Source organism: Podarcis muralis, chromosome 11, assembly GCF_964188315.1.
Source record: "Podarcis muralis chromosome 11, rPodMur119.hap1.1, whole genome shotgun sequence".
Taxonomy (NCBI): Eukaryota; Metazoa; Chordata; class Lepidosauria; order Squamata; family Lacertidae; genus Podarcis; species Podarcis muralis.
In genome coordinates, this window is record NC_135665.1 from 65,188,918 (window position 1) to 65,206,560 (window position 17,643).

General features: G+C 47.9%; 1 protein-coding gene across 5 annotated transcripts in view; it reads left to right on the forward strand.

Annotated features, from left to right (window-relative positions):
• The window catches only part of CNTFR (ciliary neurotrophic factor receptor), a 412,330-nt gene that overhangs the window by 176,058 nt on the left and 218,629 nt on the right, over positions 1-17,643 (forward strand). For 2 of the 5 annotated variants that reach the window (XM_077936576.1, XM_077936573.1), the window contains exon 2: positions 7,971-8,080. The exons of the other annotated variants lie outside the window; for them this stretch is intronic. In XM_077936576.1, coding sequence (XP_077792702.1) covers positions 8,078-8,080 — 3 coding nt within the window. In that variant the 5' untranslated portion in view covers positions 7,971-8,077. The remainder of the gene's footprint in view (positions 1-7,970; positions 8,081-17,643) is intronic. 5 annotated transcript variants of the gene reach the window in all.

Here is a 17,643-nt window from a genome sequence, read left to right on the forward strand (position 1 = left end):
CATCCTCCCATTAGTGTGGAAAGGAAAACTGCACTCACTCTCTAATAACTGTGACAGAAGAGCAGGCATAGGCAAACTCGGCCCTCCAGATGTTTTGGGACTACAACTCCCATCATCCCTAGCTAGCAGGACCAGTGGTCAGGGATGATGGGAATTGTAGTCTCAAAACATCTGGAGGGCCGAGTTTGCCTATGCCTGCTGAAGAGGAAGCAAGCTTGATCTAGATGGTAGGACCTGAACCCAGTGGCTTCCAATGACAAGAAAAGTGTTTCCAACTCAAACTTAGGAAGAGCTTTCTGGTAGCCAGAGCTGTTAAGACAGTGGAACAGACTTCCTTCAAAGGTGGTGGACTCTCCTTCCTTGGGGGGTTTTAATAAGAGGTGGGGTGGCTGTCTGCAAAGGATGCTTTAGCTGTGATTCCTAAATTGCAGGGGGCTGGACTAGGTGACTCTTGGGTTCCTTCCAATTTTACCATTCTATGAGTCTGATACTCCAGAGTGCTCAGATGACCCCCTTGTCTTGATTATCCCATCTGTTATGTATTGAGTTGAATAGGATCCAAAATGCAGCAGTCTGATTGGTCCACAGGAGCCACCCAATCCAACTCCAGGTGGAAATGAATCCGCAACCTGATTGGCCTACAGGTGAATCCCAGAATTAGCCAATCACGTGGGGCCCATTGTGTAAATAATGTATATAAAGCAGACATTTCGGGTGAACTTCCATTCTTCACTACTATGAGCTGAATAAAGAGCATGAAATCCACTCTCGACTCCCAGTATATTTCACCATCTCAAAGGCTTCAGCTCTGATATTCAAAATAAGTTCTGGAGTTCCTGGGAAACCTTCCAGAGACACTCTCCATGCCCCTCCTCTGATTTGATGAAGACACTTTCCTGGAATCAAATTCTTCATCATCATCTTAACGTGTCTTATCGTGGCAGACAGAAGCCCTAAGTGTTGGAACTGACATTTCAAGCGGATTGTGTTCTCTCTGCAAGCTCCCTCATTAATTTTCGAATTTGGACAGGGGCTTTGAGATGCTAAGTCTGAAATCCTGATGAAATTGGATGACATCTCTCTCCCTGCCACCCCCCCCCCCAAAAAAAAAACCCTGGGCATTTGTGACGGAAAGAACAGAGGAGCCTGAGTGGCTGCTTCATCATCTTCTGTGGCCGTTTGATGGAGGAGAAATGAAGATGAACAGAAAGGAAGAACTTTTTCTCTCTGCTGCTGCCTTTGCTCATTTGATCCTTGCACAATGCAAGTTCATCATCTTCCAGCCAGATGCTAAATGAGCCCAGTTCACAAGTTTGACTGCACTGTTAAATTTTGGACAGTCAGTTTTCTCTTCTCTGCACTGTGCTGTTTCCAGAACAACACTTGACTCAGTATGCAGAACATACAACTGGCAAGACTTGAGCCTGTATCTGCAAACTCAGCGGCAGCCTGATGTTCACCTTAGCAAAGCTGCTGGGGTTTTGCCACATCCCAAGATTGCAATGTACCGTGTGATGCGTTTCTCATCCAATTTTTTAAAAACTTAGGAAGGCTCTCTGCTCTTTTCAGCCTCGCTGAGGTTCAGCTCTCCTGTTTCAGCGAGAGGGTCTGGCAGGAGGTACGTGGGGCGAAGCAGTAATTAAATTCAAGACCGTCTTGGTAATAAAGCGGGGGAAGCCATGCTCAAAGCAACAAATTGAAATTAAATCAAGGACAACTGTGAAGTATTTTTCTTTTCCTGTGCGTAAGAAGCACGTTTGAGATTAACGCAAACCGGCCACTTTTGAGAGCGCCTCGAGGTTTGCTCAAACTATGAAGCTGAAAAAGAGCCAGCAATGTGATGCTGCAGCAAACAAGGCCAATTCCTTTTTAGGGCACAATTCGCCAGGAAGGTTTCCTGCTATGCCCTTTTGCCGCTCCCATTCATCTCAGTGGGCCTGGGGCAGAGGAACTACCCAAGGACTTACATTATTGGGTTTCAGTAACAGAAATGTTTGCTTTTCTAAATCTTGGGAAGCAAACTTACCGTTTCTGTTAGTACTGGCAGGAAATGATTGGAAAGCTTGCATTCCGTTCCAGGCACCCTAGTTCCGCGTTGACAAGTTGCGAAAGATTCAGAGGTGAGCTGAGAAAACAAATGGCACCAAAGTCCCCAGTCACTCTCTTTTCTAGACTTCTGTTCCCTGAAAGCTCAACATGTGGTTTATGTAATAAAACAGCAGACAACTTTATAAAACCACATTAAAAAAAACACACAACCCTAACAGTGACACGGGTGGTGCTGTGGGTTAAACCACAGAGCCTAGGACTTGCCGATCAGAAGATCAGCGGTTCGAATCCCCACGACGGGGTGAGCTCTCGTTGCTCGGTCCCTGCTCCTGCCAACCTAGCAGTTCGCAAGCACGTCAAAGTGCAAGTAGATAAATAGGTACCGCTCCGGTGGGAAGGTAAATGGCGTTTCTGTGCACTGCTCTGGTTCGCCAGAAGTGGCTTAGTCATGCTGGCCACGTGACCCGGAAGCTGTATGCCAGCTCCCTCGGCCAGTAAAGCGAAATGAGCGCTGCAACCCCAGAGTCGTTCGCGACTGGACCTAATGGTCAGGGGTCCCTTTACCTTACCTTTAACAGTACCTTGATGGACCACAGAATGCTAGCTGATAATTGCAGGGAGCTGGAAATTGTGGGGGAAATGGAATAGAGTATCCCTGGAAGGGCACCACTGGCTGGCACCCAAGCAACTCTCCCAAGTGCAACATTTTGTTGCAGGTCCCGCTGGTAAGGCCTAGTTTTCCTCCACTTCTGTAAACTCACGAGTGGTTGGGTTTTAATCTCTCCCTCGGGAAGGGCATACCACATTGGCAAAGTATTTATTTATACAGACAGACAGACAGACATACGCTGCCCATCTGGCTGGGTTTCCCCGGCCACTCTGAGTGGCTCCCAACAGAATATTAAAAACATGATAAAACAACGCACATTAAAAGCTTCCCTAAACAGGGTTGCCTTCAGATGCCTTCTAAAAGTTGTGTAGTTCTTGATCTCAATGACATCTGATGGGAGGGAGTTTCACAGGGCGGGCGCCACTACCAAGAAGGCCTTCTGCCCAGTTCCCTGTAGCTTCCCATCTCGCAGTGAAATAACAATAAATTCAGAATTCAAAAATCAATTTAGGGGGGAAATCCATCCAATAGATAATCCCCAGGGCTAGCTGGCTGAATTGGTCCTACTTGGGCCAGCAAGGAGACCAGTGGAGAATTAGCTGTGGGACCCCAGAGCAGGTGATCTTCATAAAAAGGGGAGAAGGAGGGAAGGAAGGGGAATAAAAGATCAGGCTGAATTCAAATTAAAAGCCAGGCAGAATAGCTCTGTCTTACAGGCCCTGTGGAAGGAGGTTAAATCCTGCAGGGCCCTGGTCTCCTGGGACAGAGCATTCCATCAGGTCGGAGCCACCACTGAGAAGGCCTTGGCCCTGGTGGAGGATAATCTGACTTCCTTAGGGCCCAGGACTCAATCTTACTAGGTGCAGGACTCATGTGGAGCTGGGCAAATCGAGTGCCCAACCCACGCTCAGTTGCACCAGTGACTTACCATGGTTCCTGAATTGTTGCTTGCTGACACCCCCGACATAGAATCAAAGAACTGTAGAGTTGGAAGGGACCCTAAGGGTCATCTAGTCCAACCCGCTGCAATGCAGGAATCTCAGCTCAAGCATCCCTGACAGATGCCCATCCAACCTCTGCTTAGAAACCTCCAAGGACAGAGAGCCCACCCAAGGGAGACCATCTGTTCCACCATGCTCAGAAGAGGGGCATTTTGCCTTTCTCCAGCGCCTTGGGTGACAGGAGGTGTTCTTTGTCACTCTTGGGGTGCAGTTCCATTTTCTGGGTTCTTGATGGAAAGGAGGGAATTTGCAGCCTTTCTGTATCCTGGCGGAGAAACGGCGCTGACCTTTTGCTGCCGGTTGCGGCTGAGGGGGAGAGAAGTGGCAGTGATATGACACACATGTGCGCGAAACCGGCACTTGAGGGCTGAGCCATCAGTCATGCAGATAAAAGGCTTCGCTTTCCCCTCAAGCAGCTGCCCAAGGCTGCAGAAGTGGCTGTCGAGGGCCCTCCAAGTGGCAATTATCAGCTCTGGACCCAGGAGTCCTGGGCTTGAGAGTGCTGAGCTTTCTGGCTAAGAGGCTCCCATTAAGGGGCGCCTCGCCACTGAGGCCGGATTCAGGCTCTCTTAAGAGGCACTTCAGCCCCGCCAAAGAGAATCCCGCGGCCCCGTAGGTTGTGGCGCAATGGAGTAGATTCTCCTCGCGATGTGATCAAGCACCAAGCGGGTGAACTCTCCTTGCAAAGTCAGCAGCGGGAGTCAGGATGAACTCAGGAAGGTCCCTCGCACCAGCTCCGACTTGACACAGGCTCCCTCAGAAGGGGGCAGAGGACAAAATTTGGCCCTTGGTACCCTTTGCAGAAGAACTGCCCGGGCCACCCTAAATCTGGCATTGCCTTCATTGGAGGTTTCGAAGCAGAGTTTGGACAGCCGTCTGCCTGTGATTCTTTAGTTGCGATTCCTGGGCCAGATGACTCTCTGGTTCCTCTCAACTCTACAATTCTCTCATACCTCTTCTGGTCTGCCCCACAGAGGACCTTAAGGCCCACAAATGATGACACTTTGGAGGTCCCAGGTCGCAAGGTGGTTAGATTGGTCTCGGCTAGGGCCAGGGCCTTTTCAGCACTGGCCCCGACATGGCGGAACACTCTGTCACAAGAGACCAGGGCCCTGCGGGACTTGACATCTTTCCTCAGGGCCTGCAAGACAGAGCTGTTCCGCCTGGCCTTTGGTTTGGACTCAGTCTGACCCTTATGCTTCCATCCCCTTATGGTCTTGATTTATCGGCTACTTTTAAAATGAGGCTGCATTTTAAATCGCATTTTAACCTGTATTTTAAATTGTGGGTTTTTTTTCCCTATTATGTTTTTACTGTAATTTTACTGGTGTTAGTGGCCCTGAGCCGGGGAGGGCAGGGTATAAATAAAATTTATTGGTATTATTAAGTTTGGTTTGGTATGGTTGCTCTAACTGACCGTTTCTGCCCATATGCTCAGAGACTTTGTGCCTGTTCATTGGGGGAGATAGGAAGCCCAGAGCACTTGTTCTTTAGATGTCCCTTTTTTGAAGAGGCACGTAGTGAGACCATTGATCCCCTGCTGGTGAGGCTCGCTGACCTCCCAGAAAAGCAAAAAATTGACCTTTTCCTGTTAGGCAAAGATCAGAAGATGACTCGGATGGTCACCAGATTCTGTGTACAGATCTGTAGGCGGAGACCGTCCCCCGACCCAAACTAGTTCGTGAACAAAACCCCCAGACTCTGTTCCATGGGTGACTCTGGGTTATCTCTCTGCGGTAGCTTATCTGAAAGTTTTAAGTGTCTATACACTTATAAAAAACTAAAAAGTCCCAAGCACAGCAATCTTTGGGACGTGGGTGGCGCTATGGGTTAAACCACAGAGCCTAAGACTTGCCGATCAGAAGGTCGGTGGTTCGAATCCCCGCAACGGGGTGAGCTCCCATTTCTCGGTCCCTGCTCCTGCCAACCTAGCAGTTCCAAAGCACGTCAAAGTGCAAGTAGAGAAATAGGTACTGCTCCGGCGGGAAGGTAAACGGTGTTTCCGTGTACTGCTCTGGTTCGCCATGAGTCATGCTTAGTCATGCTGGCCACATGACCTGGAAGCTGGAAGCTGGCTTCCTCGGCCAGTAAAGCAAGATGAGCACCGCAACCCCAGAGTCGGTCACGACTGGACCTAATGGTCAGGGGTCCCTTTACCCTTTACTGCAGTCTTTCAAGACATTGGATCTGGCCATGAGCTCCATATAAAGCCTTTGAAGAGGCCACTCAGCATCCTGAATTGTGCTCTGAAGGCTTTGGGGACGCAGTCCTAGCCTCGCTCTTGCACCCGGGCTTGTGGGCTTCGCTTTGGGGCGTCCAGTTGGCCGTTCTTTAGAATAGGACGCTGGACCAATTGGAGTCTGATCCTGCCAGCTCTTCTTATATTCATCCAAACCCCGAAAGGGTTTTGTGGATGCGGGAATAAAGTTCGCTGTAATCCGATCACAGCTTGGCCGCCGACTTCCCCTTACACAAAAGTAAAGGAGGACTTCAAAGAAAACAAAACCATCCAATTTGCTCTGCTGGCTTGGGTTTTTGCTGAGCTGAGCTTTCTCTGGGATGAAGCGAGGAGCTCTTTGCCCAGGCTGATCGCATCCAGCAAAGCCAAAATTGTAAGTGGTTTCCCTGGCCTTTTTTCTCTCTCTTTCACTCTGGAACAGAACGAGCTCCGGAAACCAACCTGCCTGGCTTTTATTGGACACGCAGCAATTCCCAAAGTAAGATGTGCTACTTTTGCAGAGCCCTGGACTGGGCAAAGCATTAGGAAGCAAGGCCGTGGGGAGCTTTGACAGAAGTTTCCCACCTTTTTTGTATTTCTGGGACTCTCTGAAACTACCCCCCCCCCCCAAACCACAGTTCTCTGCACAGAATTGCTTGACTAACCTCTGGCTGCCCTTGAGCAGTTCGTTTTGTCTCATGAAATCCTCTTGACAGAGGCTGGCCAGTGGCAAAAATTATTATGATTTATTTTTATTTCATTTCTGTACCTCTTTATATTTTTCTTAGAAAAATCCTGAGATGGGCCATTGGAGAAATTGCCCTGGGAATGAGGGTCTGTAGAGCAATGTGACGATCTCTCCAGGGATGGTGGGAAGTGACCTCTTCTCTCCAGGGAATGGCAGTGAAGCCCTTTTAGTTATTCAGTGGGTTAGAATGTGGTGTTGGTAGTGCCAAGGCTGCAGGTTCGATTCCCGTATGGGGCAGCTGCACATTCCTTCATTCTAGGGGGTTGAATGAGATGATCCTCAGAGTCTCATGGTTTCTATGATTTCCAAATAGGTTTGCCGCACAACTCGGTCCATAGGGTGCAGGAAGCAGCAGGGGTTTAAAGTAAAGGTATGTTGCTGTCACACCCCTTAATGTAGTTGTCAACTCACCCCTCACCCCCGGGGAATAAAGCAATTATTAATGAGGAGATCCTTGTCTGTGTTGCCTGGGCTAAAAGAGTTCATTTTATTCATTTCATAGAATTTATACATTGCTTGATTGTAAAATCATCATTGTTATCATCATCATCATCATCCCCTCAAAGTGGTTTACAAAAAAAATAATAAAATCATCACTAAGAAAACTCAACAACAAAAATTCAAGACTTTCCAAAAGTTAAAACGACATTAGATTAAATTTCGTACCCCCTTTCTAAACCTCTGGACAGGCTTGTCTAAACAAGAATGTTTTTAGCAGTAGCTGAAAAGGGGACAGTGAAGGCGCCTTCCTGTTTTCACTAGGCAGGGAGTTCCAAAGTTTTAGGTGCTATCACGTTGAAAAATTAAATTCTCACTAATAATAATAATAATAATAATAATAATAATAATAATAATTGATTATTTATACCCCGCCCATCTGGCTGGGCTTCCCTAGGCACTCTGGATGGCTTTCAACAGAATATTAAAATGCAATAGTCTATTAAACATTAAAAGCTTCCCTGAACAGAGCTGCCTTCAGATGTCTTCTAAAAGTCTGGTAGTTGTTGTTCTCTTTGACATCTGGTGGGAGGGTGTTCCACAGGGCGAGTGCCACTACCAAGAAGGCCCTCTGCCTGGTTCCCTGTAGCTTTGCTTCTTGCAATGAGGGAACCGCCAGAAGGTCCTCTGCACTGGACCTCAGTGTCCGGGCCGAACGATGGGGGTGGAGACGCTCCTTCAGGTCTACTGGACCGAGGCCGTTTAGGGCTTTAATGGTCAGCACCAATGTGGAACGGGTCTTGTGACAGTGGCAGTTCTGCAGATGAAAGAGGTTGAGAAATGTGTTTGCTAACTCCTGCCCTCCTCTCGGACCCTGTCCCAACTGGTGGGTTTCTTTTCTTGTAGGTGTCTACTGCACAGTGCTTTTTTCCTTGGGGGTACGCAGTACCAGAACCATTTTTTCCTAGAAGAAAAGCACTGGTTAAAAGCGTGGCCCTTTCTGTAACAACTTCATGGTGAGTACCGGCACCTCCCATGCTCCAGCTCAGTATTTTGGCCTCTGACCAGCCTCAGAAGACTGTAGGGGGAAGGGGCTTCCTTTAAGTAGATTTTGGGTGGCTGCTGGGTGCCCAGGAAGGAACAGCTGACTTACACATGCTCTGCACCTGTCTTGAGGTCTAGCAGCTTGGGCTGTGACCCAGCCCCTTTAAATCCTTTTGCTGCAGTTGAACGAGATGATGTGCGATTCCCAAGTGGTCCCCACACCTCACTTGAATTCACAGCAGCAACAGCCTGTGTGGAAATGTGTCAGACGCTCGGAGTCAACTCCGTTTGCTTCAAGACTTGCAACTTGAGAGATTTCACATCCCGTAACCCCCCAACTCTACTGCTGAAGCAAAACAGGTTTCTTGAGAACTCACAGTCTCAGGCTCCACAGAAGACAGAGGAAGTTATCTCTCTCTCTTTTTGGAGGGAAAGGGGTGCTGATACGTGATTTATTTCCTCTCTGGGAAGCCGAAATCCCTCACAGGAAGCTTTGTCTGTTTTCCGCAATGGTGACATTTTGCCCCTTCCACCTTCTCGCCGTTCACTCAGCACATTTCCTCCCAGCCTGCTTCTCAGAAAGACTCCTAGAACAATGCTTAATATTATTACACTTCGGCAGCAGAAGCAGGTAATTTAAGATCACATCTGCTTGCAATCTGGGCGCAGGGAAGGGGCGCTGTGCCTCCGCTGCAACGGGCTTGCTCAAAGACTTGGAGGTGGCAGCAAGACTCTCCTTAGGAAGAGAGGGCAATTATCATAGAATTGTAGACTTGAATGGGACCCAGGGGTCATCTAGTCCAACCCCCTGCAATGCAGGAATCTCAGCTAAATTATCCAGAACAGAGGGCCATCTGCTTAAAAGCCACCCTTCTGAGGGTGTCTGTTCCACTGTTGAACAGCTCCTACCATCAGAGGTAAAGGACCCCTGGACGGCTAAGTCCAGTCAGCTAGGTTGGCAGGAGCTGGGACAGAGCAACAGGAGACACCATTGATCCTTTGCTGAAGAGGCTCGCCAATCTTTCAGACAAGTCTAAACTTAATTTGCTCCTCTTAGGCAAAGATCACAAGACAACCTGGCTGGTAGCCAGATTCTGTGCCCAGATTTGTAGGCACAGATCATTGTCTAGAATAAAATAGCTTACCGGGGAAATGCTGAAGTCGCCCTTTGGGGTGCTTCAGGGTCAGTTTTTATGGTAGCCCAAATCTCAGTTGTCCGGGTGTGTTCTCGAAGCTACCAGCATGAGTTTGACCAAACTGTGGGAGGCAGTGGAAGACAGGAGTGCCTGGCGTGCTCTGGTCCAGGGGGTCACAAAGAGTTGGACACGACTAAACGACTGAACAACAACAACAATAATGTATATATCTCAATTTTAACTCATGAGCTATTGCTGCAATCTGCTCTGACTGTATATTTTATCTTTATGAATGCTGTTTTTATTGTGTTATGCGAGCTGGTCTTTGGCCGTAATAAATTATCCATCTATCTACCCCTGTTAAGTCTAGTCAGCTAGGTTGGCAGCAGCTGGAACAGAGCAGTGGGACCTCACCCCATTGCATGGATCCAAACTTCCGACCTTCCGATTGGGAAGCCCAAGAGGTTCCGTGGTTTAGACTGGAACGCCACCTGCTCCCCTGAGCCAGCCGTTCAGGCTATTATGTTCAATTTCAATGCACTCCAAAATTGCGCCCAACTTCGGAGCCAGTAGTCAAGTTCACTTATGCAACTAGTGGAATAATGGTGACTGCCTTATTTATATAGCAGCACCCCGAGGGATGGAAGTAGGGAGTTAGCGAGACTTGTGTTTCTGGCTGGGGAGAAGAATTGTAGGGAGACCTGACAGGCAAGGAGGCAAATCTTGTATGCACAGTTGCTACCTGGAATTTTTGTGTGTGGGGAGAGAGGCAAACAGGTGAATGGGGAGCTAACTGGGAGCCAATGTGCGAAACAGCCTAAGCCTAAATGTGGAAGGTGCAGTACAGTGGTGCCCCGCAAGACGAATGCCTCGCAAGACGAAAAACTCGCTAGACGAAAGAGTTTTCCGTTTTTTGAGTCGTTCCGCAAGACGAATTTTCCTATGGGCTTGCTTCGCAAGACGAAATGTCTTGCGAGTTCTTGCGAGTTTGTTTCCTTTTTCTTAAAGCCGCTAAGCCGTTAATAGCCGCTAAGCCGCTAATAGCCGTGCTTCGCAAGACGAAAAAACCGCAAGACGAAGAGACTCGCGGAACGGATTAATTTCATCTTGCGAGGCACCACTGTATTTTCAAAATGTACAACAGTTTTGTGAATAAACTAAATAGCCCTCTAATAAAATCAGACCACATTATTTGTCCCAGAGCTTTTGCACCCGTTGGTCAGAGTGCTGGAAGGGCAGGACACAATTATGGTATGCTGAGCAACCAAGCAGAGAACTGTCTTTTATCTCCAAGAGGCAAAGAGCTGGAAAGGGGCCTGGAGCATCTGAGGGGGGAGCAACACCCCCCCCCCCCATCTCGCTCCTAGTCGGCCACTGAGAGAACAGGACATGGGACCAGCCAGGCCTTAGGCTGGACCCAGATTCAGGGCTCTCCTTAAGTTCCTTTCCAGCCTCATGAGTGATACCGTAGGGTTGAGAATCGTAGGGCTGGAAGGGACCCTTTGGGCATAGCTGTCAACTTTTCCCTTTTCTTGCGAGGAATCCTATTCAGAATAAGGGAATTTCTCTTAAAAAAAGGAAAACATTGACAGCTATACCTTTGGGGTCATCTAAGCCAATGTCAGGCTTCCTTCTCACTTTGACCGTAGATAGGCAAAAAGGTAAAGGACCCCTGGACGGTCCAGTCCAGTCAGAGGCGACTATGGGGTTGCAGCACTCATCTCACTTTCAGGCTAAGGGAGCCGGCATTTGTCCACAGACAGCCTTCCGGGTCATGTGGCCAGCAGGACTAAACTGCTTCTGGTGCAACAGGACACCATGACGGAAACCAGAGTGCACGGAAACGCCATTTACCTTCCTGCCACAGCAGTACCTATTTATCTACTTGCACTGGTATGCTTTCGAACTGCTAGGTTGGCAGGAGCTGGGACAGAGCAATGGGAGCTCACCCCGTCGTGGGGATTCGAACCGCCAACCTTCCCATCAGCAAGCCCAAGAGGCTCAGTGGTTTAGACCACAGTGCCACCCGTGTCCCTATTCCCTTTTAGCTACTGTAGATAAGCGATTCAGAATAAAGCAGTCTCTTACCAGCAACAGAGATGTTTAATGAATACAGCAAAAGAACAAACGACCATTCTTGCAGTGCAGGTGCTCCCAATTAAGTTCCTCCCACTTCCGCCTTCCCGTCTCTTACTTACCCGATCTCTCAACCCATAACCGTTCTGCGAAGTTACCTTATCCCGTCCCCTAGTCCTGTGACTAAGAGGCTGTATGCCTTCCAGTGAGGGAGATTCGGTTAACTCTCTCTCCTCCTGTTCTGCCTCTTCTGGTTTTTCACCTCCCAGTTCTGCCCAACTCCCATCCTCTGAACTGTGCCCCTCAGCAAACCATCGTTCCAGGTCAATACTACTCTCCTGCTCCTGTGGAGCCCCAGGATCCTGGTTCCACTACTCCTCACCAGAGTAGTGCTCCCTGGCCTGATCCCTGACAGCCAAGCTTCTGTAAGGCAGGAATCAGAATCCCTGAAAGAGGGCTATCCACATCCAAACACAGGATGTATTTTTTGGGTAGCTTTCGCTGGTTTGTCCTTTTACGACCTGTGCAAGAGCAGTAATGATTGCACACCCAGTGGATCATGTAACCGTGTGGTCTTTCTGGAAGGATCAGGGCTCGCTACTTTCTTGAGAAGGGGGGAAGCCTGGGCCTCTCGGTTTCCCATCCACATTTCCATTCCCTTCGTTGCCGAGAGAGAAACAGAAAGAGAGACCCTTCGACGTGCGTCGCTTTGGGGTTTGCTCTCCAGGAATCTGGTGGACCTCGCTGAGGTTCCTGCTGAGTCCTGGACTAGGAGAAGATGGATTGCAAAGCTCAGTGGAGCCATGAGAGGAGGAGGAATGGAGGGGGGCAAGAGAAAGAGATGCTCTCTCCATATTGCTGTGTCTTCCGTCTGGCAGCTCGCGAGAGATGGGTCCGGCGGGAGGAAGGACCATTGCCTTGAGTCATCTGAAATGGTCCGGCAAGCGCTTCCTCTCACTGGCTTACGTGGCTCCTCTGAGTGGGAGGACAGATTTGGAGCACACAGCTGGCTGCGGCCTTTTCCTCAGGGCTGGAGCCTTCTCCCCCTCCTCAAAAAATAAAGTAAAATTTTATTGGGCTAAGTCAGGAGTAGGGAATCTGTGGCCCACTAGATGCTTCACGGTGCAGTTTATTCAATTATTTAGATCCCAACTTTCTTTCTACCAAGGAGCTCAGTGGGGTGTCTGTGGGTCTTCCCCTCCTCATTTGCACCCACAACAACCCTGTAAGGTAGGCAAGGCTGAGAGGCAACGTGATTGGCCCAAGGTCACGGCCAAGTGGGGATTCGAACCCTGGTCTCCCGGGTCCCAGCCTGACACTCTAACCACTTTGCCAGGCTGGACATGGAGAATGGATACAGACTCTGATCATCCCTCCTTTTACTGCTTTTTAAAATTATATTCTATTAGAAGAATTTCATTTTTAAAAAACTCGTGAAAAGAAAAAAGTAGAAGAAACATGTAAATGAAAATTAAAATAGAAGAAAAATACTCAATTACATTTCCATACATTAGTATACAAATGTGTATAGTCTTATTGTTCTAAAACAAATTTATTTATCAATAACCTCATATAAAGTCGTTCCAAATATCTTTCTATTTATCTGCGTCTATAAGTGGTCTGCGTCCATTCGTATATTGCCAATATTGTCATGTTGTCAAGCCATCGATTAAGGGAAAACATATCTCTATTTTTCCGGTTTGTCAGTATCAATATCTTAGCCACCATTACAGCTCATAAAATCCATTTTCGCTGTCCCTGCTGTCGCTTCCCATACAATAGGTAAATCGTTCAAAAGAATATTCAGCTCTGAAAAATCTCAACTTTTTCCGTAGTGTCTAATTTATATCGTCCGGCACTCTTTCCCCAAACGTAGAAGCAGCGCTGCCACATTAGAAGAAAAGCCCTGAGCAGGAGGGGAAATGACAGATATCCCCGTTCCTGTTGCCGCCGCCGCCTCTGGCCCCTCTGGCTCTGTGCAAGGTGGTGATGAGGCAGGCAGGTGACTTTTCAGGTGAGCGGTCCATCAGCTGCCGCTCGGAAAGAAGCCATCCTTCTGGCACCAATCAGTTTCCTCTTATCGCTCAGCTTGACAGGGACTTTTATCTTCGCTGCCAAGAGAGCGAGATCGGGCACCTGGGGAAGGTATGCCTGACGCGGCCGACGTTTCCTGAGAGACTCGTTTGTCCTCTCATTTTTTGCTTTTGTTCTACCCGTCGCCTCACCTGTCTTGGCTCTGCACAAAACGTCTTCGCTAACTCACTTTCTGCGGCGCCCCAGATTCTTAGGAAATCTTTTTGGTCCTTTTGGAGGTGGCAGGTTCCTGGGGCTGGTTAGGGCTGCAGGGGAAGATGGGAGTGAGAGCACCCTGCTGCCTTCCCCAATAGCTCTCCCGAGGACTCTTCTCCGGTCCTGATCCTGCCACTGCTGCAAACCCCTCATGGCCTTATTATTATTAGTAGTACCCTGCCCATCTGGCTGCGTTTCCCCAGCCACTCTGGGTGGATTCCAACAAAAGATTAAAAATACATTAAAACAGTCATTAAAAACTTCCCTTCAGATGTCTTCTAAAAGTGGTTGCTTAGGCATTGGTTACGACTATCTGTCTCCACCCAGGGACAGAACTGACTTCCGCAACCCTGCGGAAGTCAGTAAGGGAAAACATTTTGGGGAGAAAGATGGAGCTGGGAACCATGCCCTCACCTCTCCCCACATGCTGCCAGGGGCTCTGGCGTGGCCCGAGCCCCTTGACGGGTTCGGACAAAAGCATGGTGAGCCCCTGGGTTCCTTTAATGGAATACCCTTGCGGCAGCAGCAGTGGAGGGGCAGGCACAGCCAATCCATGCCCCTCCACCAACCAATTCATAAAACCAATGCCTAACGGCAATCTTACAAGTTGTAACGATTTGCTACGCAGTTGGCAAAAACCAAATGGCACCAGCCAATCCATCAAATGGACAAAATTCCTACCAGGCCCCTGCCCCAAAAGCAGACGACCACATGACAGGCATAGCAAGGTCAGACACACAAGCCCTAACTTAGGGAGGGTGGGCGGGTGATCCGATGCACGCAGCAAAAGGGAACGTTAAATGCTGCATGCTAAGTATAAACCCTCAAGCCATCCCACAAATTGGCAGCATCATAATTTGCCCAACAACCCAGAATAGCCACTCACAATCCTGGACATTTAAACAATCCCACCCAGCAACCAAGAGGGGGGGGGTCCTGTTAGACCCCACCGCAGCACGTGCTCTCCATGAAGGAGAACATGCCTTGTCGAACAAATCGGCTTCCGTACGCTGCAAACCTGGAAGTGAGTGTTCCGGTTTGTGAACATTTTTCGGAAGCTGAACGTCCGACGCAATTTCCGATTGAGTGCAGGAAGCTCCTGCAGCCAATCAGAAGCCGCACCTTGGTTTTTGAATGGTTTCGGGAGTCAAATGGGCTCAAGGAACAGTTTAAGTTCAAGAACAAAGGTACCACTGTACTTGAAGAAGTCTTTCATATCTCTCTTCTAATTCTTTCTGTTCAGCCCTGGCACTTTCTGATGGATGCTTTGTGTATGCCCAGAGGTGTGCAGAAGCACATTTGCAAAAAATTTCCCAGGTGTTTCTTGAGTAGATTAGACTACCCAGAAGTGCCATTTTCCCCTTGGGCTGTTTGGCCCTTGCACAAAGTCCCAGCAAAGAGCCTGTGCTCTTTATGCATTTGCTGCCTTTAATGGGGTTTCTGGATGCAGCCAGAACTTTTCTCTTTTAGGGAAGGGGGTGGTTATTTATTTTGGCCAGTTCCACACGCATCCTCCAGTTGCCAGCTCCCTTTTCTACCCTCCTTCCAGCCCACCTTCCCCTTTCTAGCTTATCTCTCACTGCAGTTTCCGATCTGAAGAACATTTGTCTCTCTTCTGGGGGTGGTCTGGGGGTCACCAAAGACTCCCCTAGCACTATCCTCCGATTTGCCAGGATCTGCTCTGGGCTGCAGACCTCCCTCACCCCCCCCCCCAATCCAATTTCATTTCACACATTTGAAATGTTGTCAGAAAAGCAGCCGACCTTTTTTTGGAGAGAGCCAGGCATGAATCAGTTCAATCGGGGAGATCTTTCTCAATTTCCAAATTGATTAAACAAGCAAAAAACCACCTCTTTGAGATCGATTCCGTAATTTTTGACCAAACGCATAATTTGGGAGGTGAGAATCAATCCTCTATTAATTGATTTTTAAAAGCTGGGGATGGAGGGAGGGAGGAGAGATGAATTAATATCACGTTCTTGATGAAATTGCTTTCTTGGTACCTAATAAAAGTAAACCTCAACTTCCCACTGCTCCTGCGCTCAGAGGAGATATTTAGCCAAGCGGAGGTTGGAAGTTGACCCCCTGGAATCTCTCGTTTGGGGCAGGGAGGTGGGTGAAACCTTCCATATCCTGCTTTCCACTGAGTTTCACTGGTCCCCCCCCCCCATCTCTCTTCTGCTTTCTGCCTTCTCCCCGGACCACTTTCTCTTGGCTTTGCACAATAACTGCTAGAGGAAAGGCAATCAGTTACTGATATCCAATCTCACCAGTGACTGGGACTTGGACATGTGGATTTGTAAGAGCGTGGGAAAAGGCCTGAGCTGTTGGCAGAGCCAGGTGAAAAATAATTTCGCCGGGTCTTGGAGAAAGCAAAGCGGCTCTCTCGCTCTCCATCCTACGAAGGGACATTTCCAGAGGGAAAGGGAAGAATTTCCCATTAGAGGGGAGCCGGACGAGTCTGGCTCTGGGGCCCCAGAGTGTGTCTGCGAGCAAAGAAGAACACATATACTCGTCTCTGAACATGTCTAAAGAAAAGGGTAGCCATAGGATGCCCAGACCCTCAGCCTGGGTCTCCTCTGCCGTAGCATCTGAATGAAGAAGCCAGCTTTCCTTTTTTTTGGGGGGGGGGGGTGTTTAAATATTTTTTTATTAAATTTTACATTTTTATCATAGTAACATCAAATAAAAAAACATACAATTCCTAAATCCCCCCCCCTCCAATGACTTCCCTCAACTTCTGGTTTCTTAACATATAAACTTCCTCTGCTTGTTTTATTAAATCTTAATATTAAATTCCTTAACTTAAATGATGTTCTCTTTATCTCATTATAACATTAATTTGTATTTTCTGTATTTATTTTGTCCATTGTAAGTGTTTACTCAAAACCTACTAGTGAGTCCGTTTCTTTACATCGTTTCTGTAAATACAACATAAATGGTCCCTATTATTTTTTTAAAGTTTCTATTGCCTTTGTTGCTTAGTCTTTCAGTTAACTTCGCCATTTCAGCGTATTCCATAAATTTCTCTTGCCATTTTTCTTTAGTTGATATTTCATCGCTTTCCCATCTTTGGGCTAGTAATATTCTAGCCACAGTTGTCGCATACATAAAAAGTTTCTTCTCCTCTCTTGGCAGGTCTTAAAATACCTAATAAAAAATGCTTTTGGTCTCTTAACAAAAGTTATCTTATTTTTTTTTTCCTTTTCATTTCGTTGTAGATCATTTCCCAGTAATTTTTAATTATTTTACAATTCCACCACATACGAAAAAAACGTGCCTTCATTTTCTTTCCATTTCCAACACATACTGGAGCCCAGCTTCCCTGATCAAAAAGCCATTGGCTCATGGAAAGGGTAACACTGAGAGACTCAGTACAGAGAAAAGAAAGGACTTCTCTGTACAGCACTTGGTTAACTTACGGAACTCCCTGCCACTTGATGCAGTGAAGCCGCTAGCTCCGATTCCCACAGATATCTAGGAATGCTGTCTTTGGTGACTTCCATCGAGTCCATTCTTGTTCCCTTTAAGCTTTTGGGATACCATATGGCATGGTTTCTCCAGCTCAAGCAGAGATCAGTGTGCTCTCACCCCTGTTCCAATAGGGATCTTCCAGGAATACTTAGGCACTGAAGACTTTGCAAATCCACCATTCCAGTACTACACATTGCCAACGGTTAGTGACACAGAACTTTTTTAAAAAGCAAACTAATAAAAAAAAATGTGTGTGTGTGTGATTTAACCCTAAGGCTTTACTTGATATCTTATAAAGCAATGTAGGTGACTAATAACTTGAACATCCTTTTCCTTTCCAAACCTGCACTTTTGTTCCCGGGGAGCTGCGGGATCCTTACTTGGAGAACGAACTCCTTGATTTATTACGGTGCATTTGGGGCCAGGCAGATTCCTCGACCTCTACGGCTGAAATGGGCCATGCTTAGGAGAAACGGTATTCTCTGCAGATGGTAGGAAGACAGATGTGCTCAGGAGCCATCTGAGATGAGATAAACGGCGCAGCTGTAGGAGGGGACCGG